At 44.7% G+C, this 20,766-nt stretch overlaps 1 protein-coding gene across 1 annotated transcript in view; it reads left to right on the top strand.

The window, feature by feature from the left end:
• Positions 1-20,766, top strand: part of tenm1 (teneurin transmembrane protein 1) — a 728,712-nt gene that overhangs the window by 538,720 nt on the left and 169,226 nt on the right. The window contains 1 exon segment of the mRNA XM_034181415.1: positions 8,738-8,970. Within this exon segment, the coding sequence (XP_034037306.1) occupies positions 8,738-8,970 (233 nt within the window).

Below are 20,766 nucleotides of genomic sequence, written 5' to 3'. Positions count from 1 at the left end.
AAGCGCTTTAACCACTTGGCCACCACCCCAGACCTTCTTAATACAAGTAATAATAATAAGAAGAATAAGAATAATTTTTGTTGTTGTTCACAACTGGTTCCTCCAAACAGCCATTCAAAATGAGTTTGACCTTTCATGTTCAACCAGTGTCAAAGGTTAGCTTACCAATTTACGAAATTTGATATATGATTTCACATTATTGTTTAATAGTAACCAGATGTGTATCTTTTCACAGCTTCCTCAGAATACCCTTACATAAGATTTTAACTTGACTTTGAACTGATTCCTCTTTCTCTCTCTCTCTCTCTCTCTCTCTCTCTCTCTCTCTCTCTCTCTCTCTCTCTCTCTCTCTCGCTATCAAATCAATGCGTCCTTCTATATGCTTTGAGTTATTTTGTTCACACATAGATGGAAGGAGCCATCCGACCAAATTAGAGCTGCCACAAACGACTATTTTAATAGTCGACTAGTCAACGATTATTTTTGGGATTAGTCGACTAGTCGGATCATGCGGATCATGTGAATTTTCTGTGTGCTACAAGTAGGCTTTACAGGTTTTTTATGCCAACAACATTTTATTAAGTCTTAAAGTAAATAAATATGAAATTGGTCACTGGACCCTTGATCTCTGGACATAGGTAGAAAAAAATCTGTAGTTTTTGTCAAAAGCATTTCCTTTCAGACATTAAAGGCATGGATGTCACTCCATACCTCTAAGCTCAGCTGGCTGCTGTAGTCTGCAGGTTTGCTGCACGTCAGCCAGGACGTCTCATTTTGGGAGGAAAAAAATACATTTTGATCGATTGCAGTTTATTGCTTGTATTACAACACTGAAAAAAGTGAAACATCAGTGCACTTCATTCAAAGTACTTATTTACATTGCTCTAATGGAAAATTGTGGTTATCAGTTTAAATTTGCTGGAATCACTTTACCAAATCATAAATATACATTGTGAAAAATGAAAACAAAATTAGCTGTAACAAATCACAGTGGGGTAAAAGAGTATTTAGTCAGCCCCTGATTGTGCAAGTTCTCCTACTTAGAAAGATGATAATTTATGCCATAATTTACAAATAAATTCTTTAAAAATCCTACAATGTGATTTCCTGGATTTTTTTTTTCTCATTTTGTCTCTCATAGTTGAAGTGTACCTATGTTGAAAATTACAGACCTCTCTCATCTTTCTAAGTAGGAGAACTTGCACAATCAGGGACTGACTAAATACTTTTTTGCCCCACTGTACATCATTTTTTTTAAGTTGATCCAAAGTATAATTTTTTTCAGTGAACGTTTGGAAAGAGGTGTCATTTGATTTAAATGGCGATTTGCTTTGACGTTATTAATTCCGAGCGGACTCTATCTTTCTAACTTGACTCAGCGGCACAGCATTTGGAGCAACGGAACGGAGGACATTTCTTGTTTCTTTCTCTCAACAAGACAGGAGTCTCAGTTAATCACTTTAATTTGCACAAAAGTGACTCACGATTGACATATTTTAATGGCTTTGAGAGGGGATAGGAAGTGGAGTTGCCACTTCTGAAGAGGAGCAAAGCAAAGATCCATCGAAGCACTGCTTCACTGGTTCAAGTATCAAAGCAAATGACTCGTCGACTGCTAAATTAGTTGTTGACGGTTTCAATAGTCAACGTAGTTGTGACTCGTTGACTAGTCGTGGCAGTCCTAGACCAAATACACTCCCACTTGCATTGCTGCTGTGTGCAGATGCAGAGACTTAGAGAGTGTATTTTGGAGTTAAAATAACAGAAAAACCTTTGACCATCCCCAGCTGACATTGATTGTCCTGCTCAAAAGCAACTGCTTGACTTTTTGTGTTCCAAGAGCATGTCTCTGTCATGTACTGCATTTCCAACTCAGAACTTGGAAGTCAGGATGCATCATGACCGCATATCAAGTCTGGAAAGTATGTTTGCAAGCTTTGACTCACTTTAATAAAGTTCAGAAGGTAGGGTGAGAAGGTTTTATCATTAGTATGTACATAAGCATACTATATTTATTAGATTTGTGGATGATTCAAGGGTATGCTGCTACATAAAATATATCCCTTTCATATTAATTGACAGCATGTTGGAATGGTGTATTCCTTTAGAGGCTGTATAGAGTGACCTATGGTAGCTATAATTTAGGGCCCCTTCACACATAACGTGATTGCAGCAGAATGATGCATGAAGGAGGAGTTAAATGCCACTCGTGCAAAATCAGAGCCGCCTCAGACACCTCGTACAGCTATTGCTACAACCATTCATGCACACCAGCGGCTGAAAAACAGCTGTTAGCATGAAAATAGTGAGCAGATGATCACTTTTGAGCTGGATGTGAATTTTGTCTAAGTACCCCCACGGGTGTGGCGTCGCAAAAAGCAACACACATGTGGTGTGCATGTGTATCGCACATGTGCACATGTGGTGCGCCCCCCCACCCCTCCCTCCACACACATACGGCATGCAGGGAGAGAGCACACATGACATGCTGATATGTATTTACAGACATGATTACATGGGGTCCAGACAGCCACGTCTGAGCGCACACAGCTGGGGTGCAGCGGCCACACACAGCGCACCTCAGCAGGCTGCTCCATGTGAAATGGCCCGTCAGATCACACAGCTGGTGATCTGAATGTCACGCGTGTCTGGCCCAACATGCATGTCCAGCAGAACATGCACATTGCAGGACTATGACGAGCTAACAGCGCCACAAATACGCACAGTCACGTATCACCAAAAATACATTGTAACAAACTTTGTCAGTTATTACGGTGCTTTTTTTCTCTTTTAAAAAAAAAATCTGTTTATCTCCTTGTTGATATTAGGCATTTTATGCTGCTGTTATAAGACAATGATTGTAGTGCAGTGGTAAAGTTCCCGTCTGGTAATCAGAGCTTTTATAAATTGCAGGTTCGAATCACAGGAGTGGTATTTATTTTTTATTTATCCAGGGTTATTTAACCCCAGGGTTCTGTATTGCATCCCCTTTTATTATTATTATTGAGGGGGGGGGGTCCTGTTATGTGGGCCGCTGAAGAGGAGGTACTGCTGGGTTGATGATCTTGAGAACACGGAATGGACCAATGAACCTGTCTTTCAGTTTCGGGGAGTCGACACACAGAGGGATGTCCTTGGTCGAGAGCCACACCTCCTGCCCGGGCTGGTATGTGGGGGCCGGGGAACGCCGGCGGTCCGCATGGGCCTTGGCCCTCGTCCGGGCCTTTAACAGGGCAGAGCGGGTGGTCCGCCACACCCGGCGGCACCTCCTGAGGTGGGCCTGGACCGAGGGCACACCGACCTCTCCCTCCACCAGCGGGAACAATGGGGGCTGGTACCCCAAACATGCCTCAAAAGGGGAGAGGCCGATAGCAGACGAAACTTGGCTGTTATGGGCATACTCGATCCAGGCCAGATGGTGACTCCAGGCCGCCGGGTGCGCGGAGGTGACGCAGCGAAGGGCCTGCTCCAGCTCCTGGTTAGCCCGCTTTGCCTGGCCGTTTGTCCGGGGGTGGTACCCGGACGAGAGACTCACGGTGGCCCCCAGCTCCTTACAGAAACTCTTCCACACCTGCGAAGAGAACTGGGGACCACGATCTGAAACAATGTCCGATGGTATCCCATGCAGCCGCATGACGTGGTGGACCAGGAGGTCTGCCGTCTCCTGGGCCGTCGGGAGCTTCGGGAGGGCCACGAAGTGGGCCGCCTTGGAGAACCGGTCCACTATCGTGAGAATTACGGTGTTGCCCTGGGACGGCGGGAGGCCCGTGATGAAGTCCAGGCCGATGTGAGACCAGGGGCGATGAGGCACCGGCAGGGGTTGGAGGAGTCCCGAAGTCCTCTGATGGTCTGCCTTGCCCCTGGCGCAGATGGTACAGGCCTGGACGTAGTCCCGGATGTCGGTTTCCAGGGACGCCCACCAGAAGCGCTGCTGGACTACTGCCACGGTCCTACGCACTCCGGGATGACAGGACAGCTTGGACCCGTGACAGAAGTCCAATACGGCAGCTCTTGCCTCTGGTGGGACGTACAGTCTGTTCTTGGGGCCGGTCCCCGGGTCCGGGCTCCTTGCCAGGGCCTCCCGGACGGTCTTCTCCACGTCCCAGGTGAGGGAGGCCACGACAGTGGACTCGGGGATGATGGTCTCGGTGGGGTTCGACAGCCCCGCTTTGGCTTCTTCTCCGTGCACCCGGGACAATGCATCTGATTTTTGGTTCTTGGTCCCGGGGCGGTACGTGATCCGGAAGTCAAAGCGCCCGAAGAACAGAGACCAGCGGGCTTGCCTGGGGTTCAGCCGCTTGGCGGTCCGGATGTACTCCAGGTTCCGATGGTCCGTGAAAACCGTGAAAGGCAACAATGCCCCCTCCAGCAGGTGTCTCCACTCTTCAAGAGCCTCCTTCACCACGAGGAGCTCCCGATTGCCGACGTCATAGTTCCGTTCAGCTGGGGTCAACCTGTGGGAAAAATAGGCACAAGGATGGAAAACCTTATCAGCCTCCACGCTCTGGGACAGCACGGCTCCTATCCCTGAGTCAGAGGCGTCCACTTCCACTATGTACTGGCGATCAGGATCAGGCTGCACAAGAACTGGTGCAGTCGAGAACTGCCGTTTCAACTCCTGGAACGCGGCTTCGCACCGATCCGACCAGGCGAAGGGGACCTTGGTGGAGGTCAGGGCAGTCAGGGGGCTAACTACCTGACTGTAACCTTTAATGAACCTCCTGTAGAAATTTGCAAAGCCGAGGAACTGCTGCAATTTCCTGCGGCTTGTTGGTTGGGGCCAATCTCTCACCGCCGCAACCTTGGCCGGATCAGGGGCGACGGAGTTGGAGGAGATGATGAACCCCAGGAAGGACAAAGAAGTGCGGTGGCACTTCTCGCCCTTCACAAACAGCCAGTTCTCCAACAACCGCTGTAGGACCTGATGTACATGCCGGACATAGGTCTCAGGGTCCGGGGAAAAGATGAGTATATCGTCCAGATATACGAAGACGAACCGATGCAGGAAGTTCCGCAAGACGTCATTTACCAAAGCTTGGAACGTCGCGGGGGCATTAGTGAGGCCGAACGGCATGACCAGGTACTCAAAGTGACCTAATGGGGTGTTAAATGCCGTCTTCCATTCGTCTCCCTTCCGGATCCGAACCAGGTGATACGCATTTCTAAGATCCAATTTAGTGAAAATTTGGGCTCCATGCAGGGGCGTGAACACTGAATCCAACAGAGGTAACGGGTATCGGTTGCGAACCGTGATCTCGTTCAGCCCTCTGTAATCAATGCATGGACGGAGTTCGCCGTCCTTTTTGCCCACAAAAAAGAAACCAGCACCCATCGGGGAGGTGGAGTTCTCGATCAGCCCCGCAGCTAAAGAGTCCCGGATGTAGGTCTCCATTGATTCGCCTTCCGGACGTGAGAGGTTGTACAACCTACTGGACGGGTACTCAGCGCCCGGGACCAAATCGATGGCACAATCATACGGTCGGTGCGGGGGAAGAGTGAGCGCCAGATCTTTGCTGAAAACGTCAGCAAGATCGTGGTACTCCTTTGGCACCGCCGATAGATTGGGGGGGACTTTAACCTCCTCATTAGCCGTCGTGCCGGGAGGAACCGAGGATCCTAAACACTCCCGGTGGCAGGTTTCGCTCCACTGCGTCACAACCCCGGACGGCCAATCTATCCGGGGATTGTGCTTCACCATCCATGGAAATCCCAAAATCACTCGGGAGGTAGAAGGTGTTACATGGAACACTATCTCCTCCCTGTGATTTCCAGACACAACCAAGGTCACTGGCTGTGTCTGATGTGTGATTAATGGAAGCAGGGTGCCATCTAGTGCTCGCACCTGCAATGGTGCCGGCAGAGCCACCAGGGGGAGCCCTACTTCCTTTGCCCATCTGCTATCCAGCAGATTCCCTTCCGACCCCGTGTCTACCAGTGCTGGGGTGTGAAGGGTTAAATCCCCACAAAGGATCGTAGCACACATGTGGTGTGCATGTGTATAGCCACACGGAGCTCTCTGGCAGTGAAGCGTGGGGACGACGTCACCCTTTCGGAACCGGAAGGGGGAGGGACGGCTCGTGCCCGGTCACGCCCCCCGGCCTGCTCCCGACAATGCTCATTCAAACGGTTGTCTAAGCGTATAACCAAATCGACAAGCCCGTCAAAATCCCGCGGTTCCTCCTTAGCCAGCAGGTGCTCCTTCAGGACCAGAGACAGTCCATTTACGAAGGCGGCGCGGAAGTCGACTGCATACTCGGCTGCGCTGCGGCGCCCCTGTCTCATTGACAGCAGCACGCTCGAAGCGGTCTCGCCTCTGTTGGGATGGTCAAAACTTGTTTGAACTCCCGTATAAACTCAGCATAAGACGTTAGGAGCCGTGAATTCTGCTCCCAAAGCGCCGTAGCCCAGGCGCGTGCCTCTCCTCGAAGCAGACTAATAACATAAGCCACCCGGCTGGCGTCTGACTTGTACATGACAGGACGCTGTGAAAAGACGAGCGAACACTGCATGAGGAAATCTGCGCACGTCTCAACACAGCCTCCGTACGGTTCCGGAGGGCTTATGTATGCTTCAGGGGATGGTGGGGGGGGGTCGTTGAACGACCAGTGGAACGTCTGTTACAGGCCCAGGACCAGCCAGAGGAGTGGCTGCAGCAGCGCCCTGATCGCGCGCTTCCACCCTGGCGGTGAGAGCCTCCACCCTCCGGTTAAGGAGAACATTCTGCTCGGCCACTAAATCCAGCAGAGCTGTGAAGGCGGTTAAGATTTGCTGCAGCTCACTCAACACGCCTCCCGCTGACGCCTGCGCTCCTGGCTCTTCCATTGGCCGTTCAAGCTCGGGTTGACGCCCCTCAGAATCCATGACGATGGCCGAGAAATCCTGTTGGGAAGGTGTCGTAGCACGGACCCACAACAGGGGGCGCAAATGAACGGACAATGAATAAGCCAAAAAGTAGGAGGTACTGCTGGCCCACCACCACCAGAGGGCGCCCTGCCTGGAGTGCGGGCTCCAGGCACCAGAGGGCGCTGCCGCCTCACAGGAGCAGCCGGGGTGACAGCTGTCACTTATCACCTACGACAGCTGTCACCAATCATCTGATCAGCAGTGGTATATCAGCAAGACGACATCGCCACCTCTTTGCCGAGATATCGCTCTACCTAGGAGGTACAGTACTCAGCCGACTGTGTTGTCTTTTTGACATTAACACTTTGTTACTTTTGTGCGTTGAATAGCAGACATTTCTTCCGACGAGAGGTGGAGGTGGTTTTCCCGCCATACGTGTTGCTGGGTGCAAACGCACCCACATTTAACTGTTTTTGTTCCTCGCCAGCAGTACCAGATCCGACACGCGGAGGCAGTGGCCACCTGGGAGTTCGGGACTTGGCGGCTCCAGTATTCCCGGGGTTCGGTGGCGGAGGAAATCGTGTGGTTCCGGTTCTGCTTTGGACAGACGTCTCTTATCTTCGAGCCTGCCCACGTGACACATTTTGTGAATTGACTTCTTTGTCTATTATTGTAATCTGTTGTGTTTGTTGTGCTTATTCACAACAGTAAAGTGTTGTTATTTGACTTCCTCCATTGTCCGTTCATTTGCGCCCCCTGTTGTGGGTCTGTGTTCCTACACTTTCACAACAATTTAATGTTGTGATAATACACAACTAAATTCACAGAAATCTGCACAGTCAATTGACACCAGGTGACGTGTGGGCAGGCTCGAAGATAGAAGACCCCCGACGAGAGAGAAGCCGCGTCCCATACGGCTTCCACCACCAACGGTCTGAAGAACACCGGAGCCGCCAAGTCCCGAGTCCCCAGGTGGCCTCTTTCTTCGGCTGTCGACCCTGGTACTGCTGGCAGAAAGCAGAGATAAGATGAATGAGTGTGAGTCCGCACACTCAGTAATCCACAGTCCATACACAGTTAGGAGGGAGCACCTCCACCTCCAATCACACACTCATGCAGCTCCTGGTTAACCACTTATCTGGGTTGGGCTGTGAGGCGAAGCCATCGCTGTCACACCAAACGCCAATTCCCCAGACAAGGCAACGCTCCAGGAAAACGGCTGCAACAGAAGTTCAGGTTATTACACACAAAGTGTCAGTCAGCAGAGAAATTACCTCTTCAGTAGTTGCGATTTCTCGGCGAGGAGGTGGAGTTGCAGTCCGGCTTTTATGGTGGTGATGATGATGATGATGAACGAGTGACAGCTGGTGCAGAGGATGAATGACAGCTGTCACTTCTTCTGGGTCTGGCGCCCTCTCGTGCTTGGAGCCCGCACTCCAAGCAGGGCGCCCTCTGGTGGTGGTGGGCCAGCAGTACCTCCTCTTCAGCGGCCCACATAACAAACAGTGTACTCTTTACTGTTTATATTTCCTCTTTATTCTGTAACTTTTCTCTCTACTCTGTATCCTTACACTTTGCACTGTAACTTTGCTCTTTGCATTGTAATTTTACTTTTTGCTGTGGAACGTTGCTCTTGGCATCACTTTCACTTACATTAGATTGCTTAACGGAATTTTTTTTTTTCTTCAATATTTACCTTCACTTAAACTGATGGGCATTTGTTCTGGTATTTCTCATTTTAACAGTTGCTTTTGCTAAGCAATAAAGTTGGCTATGCATTCTACTCATTCTTTTGTAACTGGTATTTGTGAGAAAGAGAAAAAAAATCTAAACCTAATTATTGAAAACTCTTCCATCTTTTGACTACATTTACTTTGTTCATGTTTTTTACCAGCACGAGCCCTGCCCATAAGTACTACTTGGCCATGGACCCAATGGGGGAAGTACTTTATGTGTCTGACACCAGCAGCCGCAGAGTGTACCGAGTGAGAAATCTCGGTCAGCCAAAAGATCCTTCACGCAACCTTGAGGTTGTGGCTGGGACGGGGGAGCAGTGCCTGCCTTTTGACCAGAACCACTGTGGAGAGGGCAGGAAGGCCACAGAGGCTGCACTCAATAACCCCAGAGGTAGGAAAACACAGAGAACTCACAGTCTCAGTCAATTAGTCACACATGCAACAGTGCCAATAACATCATGAATTATTTTTATCATCGCTTCAGGCTAATCTTCAGAGATGTAAGATTAGCTCCCACAGATCAGTATGTTAGGTACAGCATGTATTGAGAAGTACTTTGAAGCTCATCACCAGTGCATTTGCTTTTAAGAAGTGACCAAAAATTGCATGCACTGAAAATTTGTTTCATTTCTAATTTCTTATTCATCAAAGCGCAGCATGTTCCGATCCATTATGAATGTTTTCTTGTGAAAATGCTTTTTGATTTCACACAAAGCCATATCCTTATTTCTGGATCTAATCTGTGAGGCCATATGTGTTTTGAGCATCACTCTGCACAAAGTGTCTGTGTGAAAAGCTTTAAACTGTGTGGATTCATTATGTGAGTTTTTCCCCATGACATTGTGTGCACACATTTGACAAATTTCCTCATAGATTTGTAAAAGTATCCATCAATCCAAGCTGGTTATAGAGCATTCACCAATATGAATAATTTCCTCCTGCATCTTATTGTTTTTCTTTATGTTTCTGCTATCAGAAACCTGCTGAAAAATTAAGTCCAGTCATTTTCTTGCTTATCAGACTGACTCCTCACATTATGAATTATGTGTATTATTAATTCCTGGATGTCATTTCTTGAGTTACAGTATTTTTCCCCTATTTTGATGAAAAAGAGACATCTGTTTGAAGTTATTCTCCTCACATAAATGTTGGAAAATAGCACTTTGAATGCAAACTCATGAATATTTAGATATGCTTTGACATTCAAACAATTAATTGGTTCAAGAACCCTACTGTGTGTTGAGAAAATCCACCGTCACATCCTTCTTATTGGTGACATCAGCTACGATACCTTGATGAATTCATGCTGTTCATGCCTACGTCCTGACCTTGTTGACAGCATTTGTAAAATCTAAGCTTTAACCAGGCAACACATATTTTTCTTTAATCATCTACATTTGCTGACCTTTATTTTTTAGTTATGTTACGATAAATATATAGATTATTCTGTCGATTTCTTTCAAAGCTATCTAGCCCTATAGTATTTATTCTGTCATCCATTCCAGTGATCTTCTAATTTTCTGAATATGAATTTCCAAAAACAGCTGATCTGCTTCATGGTTTGTTCACTTACTAGTGTCCTTTTTGAAGCTCTGGTCATGACAAATTAGGCAGTAAATGCTAATGCCTACAAATAAATCAATCAATCAATAAATCATGATCATAAATACTGTGAGAAGTAACAGTAGCTTTTTTATATAATTCTATGTATTGTAATCACATTTATTTAATATATCATTTTTATTCAATGCATCATTGCGTACAGTGGTGTAGATACCTATGGGTTGTTGTTGCTCATTCGGCTGCTCCCGGTTTTGTTGGGGTCGCCACAGCGGATACAGCCAGATCCACATTGGTAATTGGCACAGGTTTTACGCTGGATGCCCTTCCTGGCACAACTCCAGTTTTACCTGGAGAAACACACACAGCCGCTGGTGTTCCAAAGAGGTCTCCCATCCAAGTACTAACCAGATCCCACTCTGCTTAGCTTCTGAGATCCAACGGGATCAGGCTTACACAGAGCAGACCAATTGCATATATTTATTGCAAAAAAAGAGAGCCTTTATACACTCATACTCATCTTCAACCACTTAGTCCAATTAAGGGTCGTGGGGGGCTTTAGCCATTCCCAGCAGTCATAGAGCGTGAGGCAGGGTACACCCAGGACAGGATGACAGTCTGTCACAGGGCCAAAAACAGACAAACAAACACATTCACACCCACTCGCACACCTACGGACAAAATAAAGATTCCACCTAACCCGCATGTCTTTGGCTGTGGGAGGAAACTGGAGCACCCAGAGGAAACCCACACAAACACGGGGAGAACATACAAACTCCACACAGAAAGGCCACAGGCTTGAATTGAACCCATGACCTTCTCACTGTGAGGCAACAATGCTAACCACTAAGCCACCGTGCTGCCCAGAGTCTTTATACAAATTTTTAAAAATGTGTCCTTTAACTGAAAGTGAAAATTTGAGGTAAGTAAAACAGGAAAAACTAAAAAAAAAAATAAGACTTGCATAAATACACAGTACTTTAATATTGTACAACAAAGTCTGACTTGTTGCACATCATGCAGCTGCTGTGAAGAATAATAAATAAAAATAAAAAATACATGCTGCAACAGTTTTGTGCATGCGGGAACACAGTGCGAGCAGCTGCACGATGTGTAACCACATTGTGCAACTGCCGAGAAATTAAAAAAAAAAAAAAATCATGCCACCCATGGGATTCGAACTTGCACTTTCCAAAAGCTGTGATTGCCAGTCAGAAACCTTACCACTGAGCTACCTTCACTGTCCTGTGAAAGGTGCAGGAGAATGCCTGATATCAAGGACATGGATCTATTTAAAAAATAAATAGATATAACCACACACCATATAAAAACACTGCATTTTATTGAATCCCTCTAATCAAGTGGACAAAACATGTATGATCCGTCGGTTCCTCTGTAGATGACTCATGGTCACAGATGTAGTCATGAAATGACATGAATGAGAAGCAGGGTGCTCTTATCATGTCCACATGTGCTGGCGGCATGTCCTGCTCGACACTAATGTCTGGGTGGACGGCGCGCCACAGAACAGACTCTGTGTCATGTGTAACAGAGCTCATGTGAGTGACGTGACATTCAGATCGCCCGCTGCATGTTATGATCTCACAGTCTGGATCACCTGGGGTAGCCTGTCAATGTGTGTGGTGTATGCGTGCTTGCTGCAGCCCATTGCAACAGCGCTATATGTTTTTATGTATGTCCATGTGATGAGAGCAAGCAGACACACGCGTCAGAGTGGACAGTTGTTAGTTCATGTACATCCTAACACAGTACGTGTTCCCCAGCCATGATGGACCACAGATGTCCACAGCAGCTCCTGTGGGCGGCCACATCCCTTGTCAGTTCAGCGCACATCAATGTGTCACTGTGTCTGTTTGCAAAGCCACACTCGTGGGGCACTTAGACAAATTTCGCATCCAGCTCGATAGTGATTGTCTGCTGACTGTTGTCATGCTAATAGTGCAAATGGCCACACATTTTCTAAGTCCAAAACAAGCGGTGTTAAGGTGCTCGTGCATGTCACCTGGAATTTGGCCGACACCTGCCACAAGAGTGTTCGATGGGCTTTCACAGCACACACTCTGTCTTTCAGCCACTGGTGTGTGCAAATAGTTGTAGCAACAGGTGTACAAGGTGTTAGAGGCAGCTATGATTTTACACTTATTGCATATGATTCCTGCTTCATGCGCACTTCATGTGCAATTCGAGGAGCCCTAAAAGATGTATATTTAAAAAATGAATAAAAAATCATTTCTTTATAACTGATTGATCAATTCATTTAATTATTGATTGTCAATATTATGAAAAGTTTCCTAATTCCCTAAGGAACCACAAAGTTTTCCAAACCACTGTAAAAAAAATTCAGTCTCCTAAAGTAACTATTTCAAACAGACAGTCATTAGTGCTTGCTTCAATGTTGCTGATCTGCTTATCTTGGATCTGAAAGAAAAAACTGCTGGAAAAGCACCATGTTTTAACATCCTCAAGATGAAAGGATAATGTGAGACTGAGAAGAAAAAAGGTCTGTTGTGAGTGAACCAAGACAAGTCCCTTTTGGACTTGTAAGTAGACAAAAAAAAACAACAAAAAAAACATCAATGATGTTTTTTGGTGCCAGTGGCATATGGTGTGTTTTTTTTTTTTTTTTTTTTGATGAAGTTCTAAAAGAAGTAAGAACTAATATGAGGCATATTTTTCCTGATGGAAATATTTATCAGTAAAATTATTATTCAATTATGGTTAAGAAACAAACCAAATTCATGTCAACACGGAATCACACAGATACACTTCTCAGTTGAATCAGCTTCAAGTGTTGTTTTGCTTGATGAATAAATTGCTACAAAAATTATTTTGTGATGTGAAATGAATAAATATTTAGAATAGTACAAATGGCTTGATATGCTGCAAACAACGATCCTGCAGTGTCAGTTTGAATTGTATGTTGTTATATTCTTTCTCATGGATTGCAACAATGTGCTTTAGAATTTCAAGACGTGTGTTCTGAGTTTCCTGGTTGTTGTTATTCTAGATTATTTCTTTTCGTTAGCCCTGCTGCTGGCTTGTACAAGTCTTACTGGTGTTGACTTTTGTCAGCAGTAAAGCATCGTTACTCACAGCAGAGGTGAAGACATTTTTTTATTTTGTATTTTCTTTTTTCCATTGCAGTAGCTTTTGTGAGCTGAGACACTGACTGTAAGTGCAGACAACCCCCCAGGAGCACATCATGTCTAATTCTCAAGAATTAACATTTTCAGGAATGATCATCTCCAGCGTCCTCCCACATCTAAAGACATGCAGGTTAGGTGAATTGGAAACTTTGCAGTTCTTCTGAAATGCTAAAACACTAAACTCCATTTCCTGAACCACATTCATAGTAGCCTGAATTCCTTTCTTGAATCACGCAACCCTTTTGGCAAAACCTTAGCAGTGTTCACCTAGTCTTTATTTGTATGCGGACGTACAAATAAAGTCTTACGAATATTCAGGGTTTTCTGTTGTAAATTTATTTTTTTACTGTGGACTTTCGGCAAGCCATCCACCATCTTTGTACTCCTCATAGAAGCTGTGTGATGACGTGCGCAATGTGAGCGTCCAGTCGGAATTGGTTCACCATCACATGGTTTTCCAATATCCAATCGTAGGGCAGAGCAGTCTCAGATGGTAGGGCCAAAGATTGTTAGGAGCAGTGATCTGTTACTCTGTGGTTCTTGTTTCTGTAAAAATAGAACAGCTGTGTGACACTATATTCACAGGAAATATATTGAGTTTGTACAAAATACCTACAATGTACTTGTAGACATTGATTTTATTGACAGCAAGCAATTTTACTGTAGAGCAAGAGGATTTAACTGTGGAGGACTTCCACCATAAAAGAGCCCATGGAGACCCCTGGTGTTAGTTATTAATATATGTACAAAACCCCAGTTATGTGATACCGCTATGCGGTTGTGTGTACTGTAATAAAACTGATTTTGGTGCGATTTAGGAGGTTATAAGGATTTTGTGTTGATTTTATGGATTTTATCACTTGGTTATACAGGTGGACCCTCAAAGGGGTTGACATGTATGAATGTGAACACGACTCCAACACAGCTGTCAGCTTTTACATACAACAACTTGTTTCTAATGATGTGATCAGACAAATTGGGCAGGATAAAAGAGGACACAGGTGGCACACGTGTGTCCATCTACCTTGGACAGAAACATCCAGAGAGACAGAGGAGGAAGAGTTCTTGTGAGAGGTGGGGAAGAGGAAGGGAACGAGGATGACAAACAATTTCTCCAGTCACAGCCACATAACTTCTTCTGGGTTGTCCGGGTGTCTTGGTGGTTTTCCTGCACAGTCACTCAGTTTTGAAAACTCTCTACAGCCCCTTTCTGAATCCAGAAGAGGAGTTTTTCTCTGCGTGGCAGTGGAAGGTCTGTGACTGACAGCCCTAAATCAGGGCAACTTTATTGGAGGCAGTGGAACCTGTGATGATATGACTGGAGTCTTGTCATTGCTGGATTCGGCACACCAGAGAGGTTTTTACCCCTTTGCCTGGCAAGGGAAAATATTGCCTGTAATGTGGATGAAGTCCTCTGGCCAGACCACGCACAAAGACATGATGTTGGAGAATGAATCTCGGTGACTTTGTGGAGTGATGTACTTGATGTGCTTTTTGTTTCATTTTATTATTTTTTGTTTTGACATTACTGAATCTAGACATTGCATTGACTATGATCATTTTTTGCTAAATACATTTCCACTCAACATTTCCAGATACTGACACGCCCTGGTTGTTGTGTCCTAAGTTTTTTTTTTTAATGTAGTGCCTAAGGGCCCCTTCACACATAGTGGAAACTTGGTTGATTTGCACATAATGTGTGCATGAAGCAGGAATCGTGTGCAAAACGTGTAAAATCGTAGCTGCCTTGTACACCTGTTGCTGCAATTATTTGCGCACACCAGCGGTTGAAAGACACAGTGCAAGCATGCACGAACCATTGCACCGGCATCATGCACGCCTGCCCGTCGGCGCGATGTTTCGTGGTGCACTCATGGAATGGAATGGAATGAAATGAGATTTATTATCATTGTCATTACAAATGCAACAACAGTGAGTTTACATTTACACTCCAATTACCTCAAAGTACAGCAATTAATCCAGAATTATTACTTGTTTACCGTAATAATGGCACACATCAAAATTAAAGACAACACATATACACTTGACATTGTTTATGTGCTCTAAACTTGAAGCAGTCTGTCATTCGAATTGAGGCAAAGTGGGTGAAGGCTGCAGCAAATGTGAGTCGTGCCACCATCAGCTTTGGGGGTGGCGAGCGGGGACCTGCCGCAGCTAAAACCGCGCACCCCCAGAGGGGAGAAGGAGTGGCTTGAACGGTAGCCGGGATGGGATGTGCGATGGGGGCAGGAAAGGAGGTGGGGGAAGTGGAGCATGCTTCAGTCTTTGTCCATGTGTGAGTCAGTTACTGTCCTTGTACTGGAATTAGAGAGATCAGGAGGCAGCCAATATTCCCCAAGTCCGTAGAGATTCTTCTGGAGGAAAACAATGGGCATTTTGTCCTTCAAAGACTGATAAGCCTGCCGTGTTTGTGGTTGAGCAGTGAAACACACCTTTTCAGCTTCACATGAACAAACCAGATCCCAAATTCTGAAAATTCCCCGGCCTCTGAAATCTTCACCTTCTCCTGCAAGGTGTACATTTGCTCCGAGATGTTATCCAGCTTGCGTCTGAGTTCAAGGGTTAACGCAGTCTGAGAATGCATTGCCTTGCCCAACTCATTAATCATGACGGACAAGCGGCAGCCATCTTGCCAATTTGCCAATAGGTCAGGGCAGCACATAAGCCAATAAGTACCAGCCCTCCTACTATGAAACCAAATATGAATAAATCCTGGATGTCCTCCACAGAGAATGGCGCAAAGCATGCGACACGCCACGTCTCCCAGGTGTCAAGAACATAGCCCGCAGGGTAAGTTCCATCTGGGCATGCAGGGTCCCCCGGCCGTGATCTTCTTGTGGAAAAAAATGGTGTCAATAGCGTTGAGAGACCAGCTGATCAATTCCATGGTTAATCCAATATAGTTTGAAGAATTCACAGCCTGGTGAAGTAGGGACTTTGAAGTTGGAGCAGAGATAGAGGAGAGAGGAGGAGATACGACCACCGTTGTGAGTCACCCTGAGCTGTATGTATTTGCACTGTGTGAAGGGGCCCTAACGGATGCACTTTGGTGAATTTATTTTTGCTTGCTGTGTTTGGTTTTTGATCACAGGATGACTAATTTTGAGGTGATAGTTTGATTTTGATAGAAGAGTCTGGGGTTTTGTGAATGTAGTTTGAATTTTTTGATTTATGTTTAAGGTTTTGAGAAATGGGTGGAGTTTTCAAGAAATGTGTTTTAGCAGTGGGAAAAACTGTAAATTGTCCATAGGCATGTGTGCGGGTGTGAATGTGTTTGTTTGTCTACATGTGGACCTGTGACAGACTGGCGTCCTGTCCAGGGTGCACCCTGCCTCACATTCTATGACTGCTGGAATAGATGTGTGTGAGTGTGAGGAATGATCATACTCACCTTCTGTAAGATTCAGTGCGACCACCTAAATTACACTGGAGACACTGTCCTGTAAATTGGGAAAAAAGGGGAAAAAAGTATCCAGTGTTTTTACTGAAATTCTAAGACTGTATTATTTATATTTTTATATTTCTCCTTACAAATGAGACATACAGCCTTCACATTATATGTCTCACTTCTGCATTCATTAATTTACTTTCTTGTGTCGTATTGATTAAATAACTGGGTCCCATCAAATTTGAATAAGTCAATCAGTTCTGCATTACACTATATAGGTTGTTTTATGTGCAAAGTATAGTTGTTCTACAATTACACACATCTTGAAAGTCACATGAAAAAGACAGCTTTGCAGACAGGTCAGAAAATAAAAGGATTTGTCTTAATTGAACAGCTGTAGTGAATTCAAAATGCATAAAACTGAAACATTAGGATTATTTGGATTTGTGTCGCTTTATTTGGACTGTTGGCAGGATTACTCAAAAATTCAAAGACTGAAGTTCCATCCATCACCCATGAGCTTATGCTATACATGAAATATTTATCATTGAATTTTGTATAGATCCACATAAAGGGAAGCCAGTAACGTGCCACTGCTCTGGTTTATTTCTACCTCACAGGAAGTATCGACTCTCGTGTCCACATGTAGTCGATGTACTATGTTATACAAACTGTATGCACTTTGTCATTTTTGATTTTTGGCTCTGGCTTTCTTACATTTGCTTTTATTTCTGCAGACAGTATGAACCCAAGATATGAGGGGTAACTGAAAGGTTTTGAGCCTGACCTAGAAAAAGTAGTGTGGTTGTCCATTTTTTTGCATTCTGAGAAACCAGCATTTATTTCTCTTAAAATGTGTGAAATTTTGACTCACTGGGTGCAGTGTTGCATACACAATATTTCAGTGAAGCGAGTAGGGGTGGTGTCAGATTGGCAAAATGGACAAAGCTGGTAGGCAGCGTGTCAGTATCTCACAAAAAAGGGAATGTCTCCGCAGGAGATCCATGAGGACATGGTAATGACATTAGGGGAGGATACACCATCTTATCCTAGAATTAAACACTGATCAGCCGAATTCAAGAGGGGCAGAACAAGCATAAAAAATGGAACAAGATCAGGAAGGTGCAGAACTGTGACCTTGACTGATATGATCCAGAATGTCCATGATACGGACCTTGCTGACAGAAGAGTAAGTGAGCGTCACATAGCCAGTATTGTAGGCATTTCCCACGAGAGAGTTCATGCAATTATGATGGAAGAACTGGGAATGACAAAACCTTCAGTAAAATGGGTCCCAAGGCTTCTCACGCAGGTCAGAAATGCACAAGGTTCCAGATGTCCAGGAAGAATCTTTGGTTTTATGCAGCAGATCCGGATAACTTCAAGTGATAGTTCGTGACCATGAACATGCCCTGGGTCCATCACTTTGAACCAGAGTCCAAGCAATCGCCGAGGCAATGGAAACATGTGAGTTCTGCCCCACCAAAGAAAGCCAAAGTTTTCTCATCTGCTGGAAAGGTCATGGTCTCTGTCGCCTGGGATGCTGAGGGCATCATAATGGTGGACTATCTCCAGAAGGGACAGACCATCAGTGGGGCCTCTTATGCTTCCCTTTTGCAACAGCTGTAGGAATGCTCTGACAAGGTGTTCTGTTTCACCAAGACAATGCTTCAGTCCACACACCTGTCATCGCAATGGCTGCCATTTATGAATGTGGCTTTGAATTTGTTCTGCACCCACCTCATCCCCTGATTTTACTCCTTTGAACTTCCATCTGTTTCTAAATATGATAAGGCATCTTGCTACAACTCTTTACAATACTGATAACGAAGGATAAGAAACAAAGTCACCTGCAGTGGATGACTTCCTTGAGCTCCAGGACAGGACCTTCTATGACAATGGAAACACTGGGGAAAAAGTGTGTGGACTTACATGGGGATTAAGTTGGAAAATAAAACATTACATTGATTCAGTTTTGGTTTCTTGTTGGTTGGGCTCAAAATTTTTCAGTGACCCCTCGTACTGTATTTCTTGTTTTGTATGGTCAACTTCATTTCATTTGTCAATATACTTCCACTCTGCAATACATTAAAAAAAAGTTGGAACAGGGGCAGTGTAGGATGAGTAATGGCATAAAAAACAATTAAATAATGATGTTATTTCAAACTGGAGATGCCAGCAGGTGATGGTAATCATGATTTGGAGCAAAAGCAATATCCACAAAAGGCTTAGTCATTGAGTAGCACAGATGGGCTGAGAATCTCCAGTTTGTTCACAAATGTTGTCAACAAATGTTTGGCATTGATGGAAAGGCACTCATACATACAGTTGCCATGTATTACAACTGAGTTACATATAAGACCTTCTCTGAGCACCCAACACATCAAACCTTGAAGACCATACCAGCTTGCATTCTTGTTGGCTAAGAATAGGACCTGAGGTGACAATGGACACACCAAAACTAGGCATTGAAATATTGAAAAGATTTAGCTTCGTCTGATGAGTCGTGATTTGTCCTGCAACATTTGGTAGGGTCTGCAATGGGCAAAAACAATACAAATCATCAATCCATCCTGCTTTGTATCAGCAATTGAGGCTGGTGGTGTCATAATCTGGCCCTTTAGGGCCCGTTGGTATTGTTCTGGACCCTGTTCCTCTTCCATGCTCTGAGCCTTCTGTGTTTTGTCATGTCACGTAAAGTTTTCATGGTCATGCTTCGGTTCTAATTTTTCTTCATTTACTCTCTGTGTATCATTTGCTTGCCACATTTATAGTTTTACTTTACTGTTTAATGTTTTGCTTTCACTCTTGGTCCCTTTAGTTGCTTTAGTCGTAGTTTTGTTCTGTTTGTCACATTTATTGTTTTATGTTTTAGTCACAGGTTTTGGTTATTATTTATCTTCTAGTGTTTCTTATCAGATTAAGTTCTGTTTGATATTTATTGCACTATTCTATAACCTCTGGTTTTGTTTGCTTATCATCATTTATTTTCGAATTATTTGCCTTTTTACCACTTCATCACTTATGTTTGTTTTTCATATGTTGTATTATCTGTTAATTCCATTTTTGCCACCTGTGAGTTCTAGTTTAGTCTTTGCTTTTAATTTTTTCATTGTGTTTGGACTCAACCTTTCACTGTAGTCATTAATCATTTTTTTCCCTTATACTTTAGCCACGTGGTGAGTTCTGTCTTAGTTATACCTTTTTATTTTCTGTGGTATTCAGTTCCTTTTGTCTCTGGTTGTGGGTGGGGTCACTTGCACTCAGTTGTTTCATCTGTCACACCCACCTGTCTTCCCTGTCTTGTCTGGTCACACCCCTTCTAGAATGTTCATCACACCTGCTTCACATCACACCTGATTACTCTCCTGGTATTTAAGCCCTCACTTTCTCTCTGTCCCCTGCCAGTTTGTTGAACTTGTTTCACATCCTCGCATCCTTGTTTTCTGTCCATTTTTTGCCTCGTTTTTTGACCTTGCTTGTTTCCTCGATCTCCGCCATGCCATGTACCCGATGCATGCTTGTTTGTTCAACTACGAGCCTGCCTCTCGACTCTCTGTACAGCTCTGACTGCCCCGCTGACTGCTCTCTGTGTTCCGTACCATTGATTGTTATTTTTGATAAAGCCTTTTACCTCCTTACCTCTGCCTGTGAGTCTGCATAGTGTGTCCTATTACGACCTGCGTCATGCCACACCCAGACCTGTGAGGTGGTGGTGATGTAATGATGTGGCTACTGCAAGATAATGTAATGTCAATGTGGAACACATTCTCTGAGGGAAGTTTTCTTGACCTTGCTGAATATATTTGTCATGGAAATTATGGCAGTTCAGGCAGTTCTGAAGAGAACCAGAGGTCCAACCCAGTACTAGTAATGTGTACTATATATGTGTATACATATGAACATTTTCTCTGTCTTATTTTCTTTTGTACTGTTTATTTTCTCATTGCATAAGTAGGCATACACAAGTAAGTATACAGTAATAGGGTACACACTCTAATGAAGATAAAATGTTATGTTGCTATGACAACTGCTTATTTTGGAGTGGAGT

This window comes from Thalassophryne amazonica, chromosome 11 (genome assembly GCF_902500255.1).
Source record: "Thalassophryne amazonica chromosome 11, fThaAma1.1, whole genome shotgun sequence".
Taxonomy (NCBI): domain Eukaryota; kingdom Metazoa; phylum Chordata; class Actinopteri; order Batrachoidiformes; family Batrachoididae; genus Thalassophryne; species Thalassophryne amazonica.
This window is presented reverse-complemented; position numbering and strand designations above follow the sequence as displayed.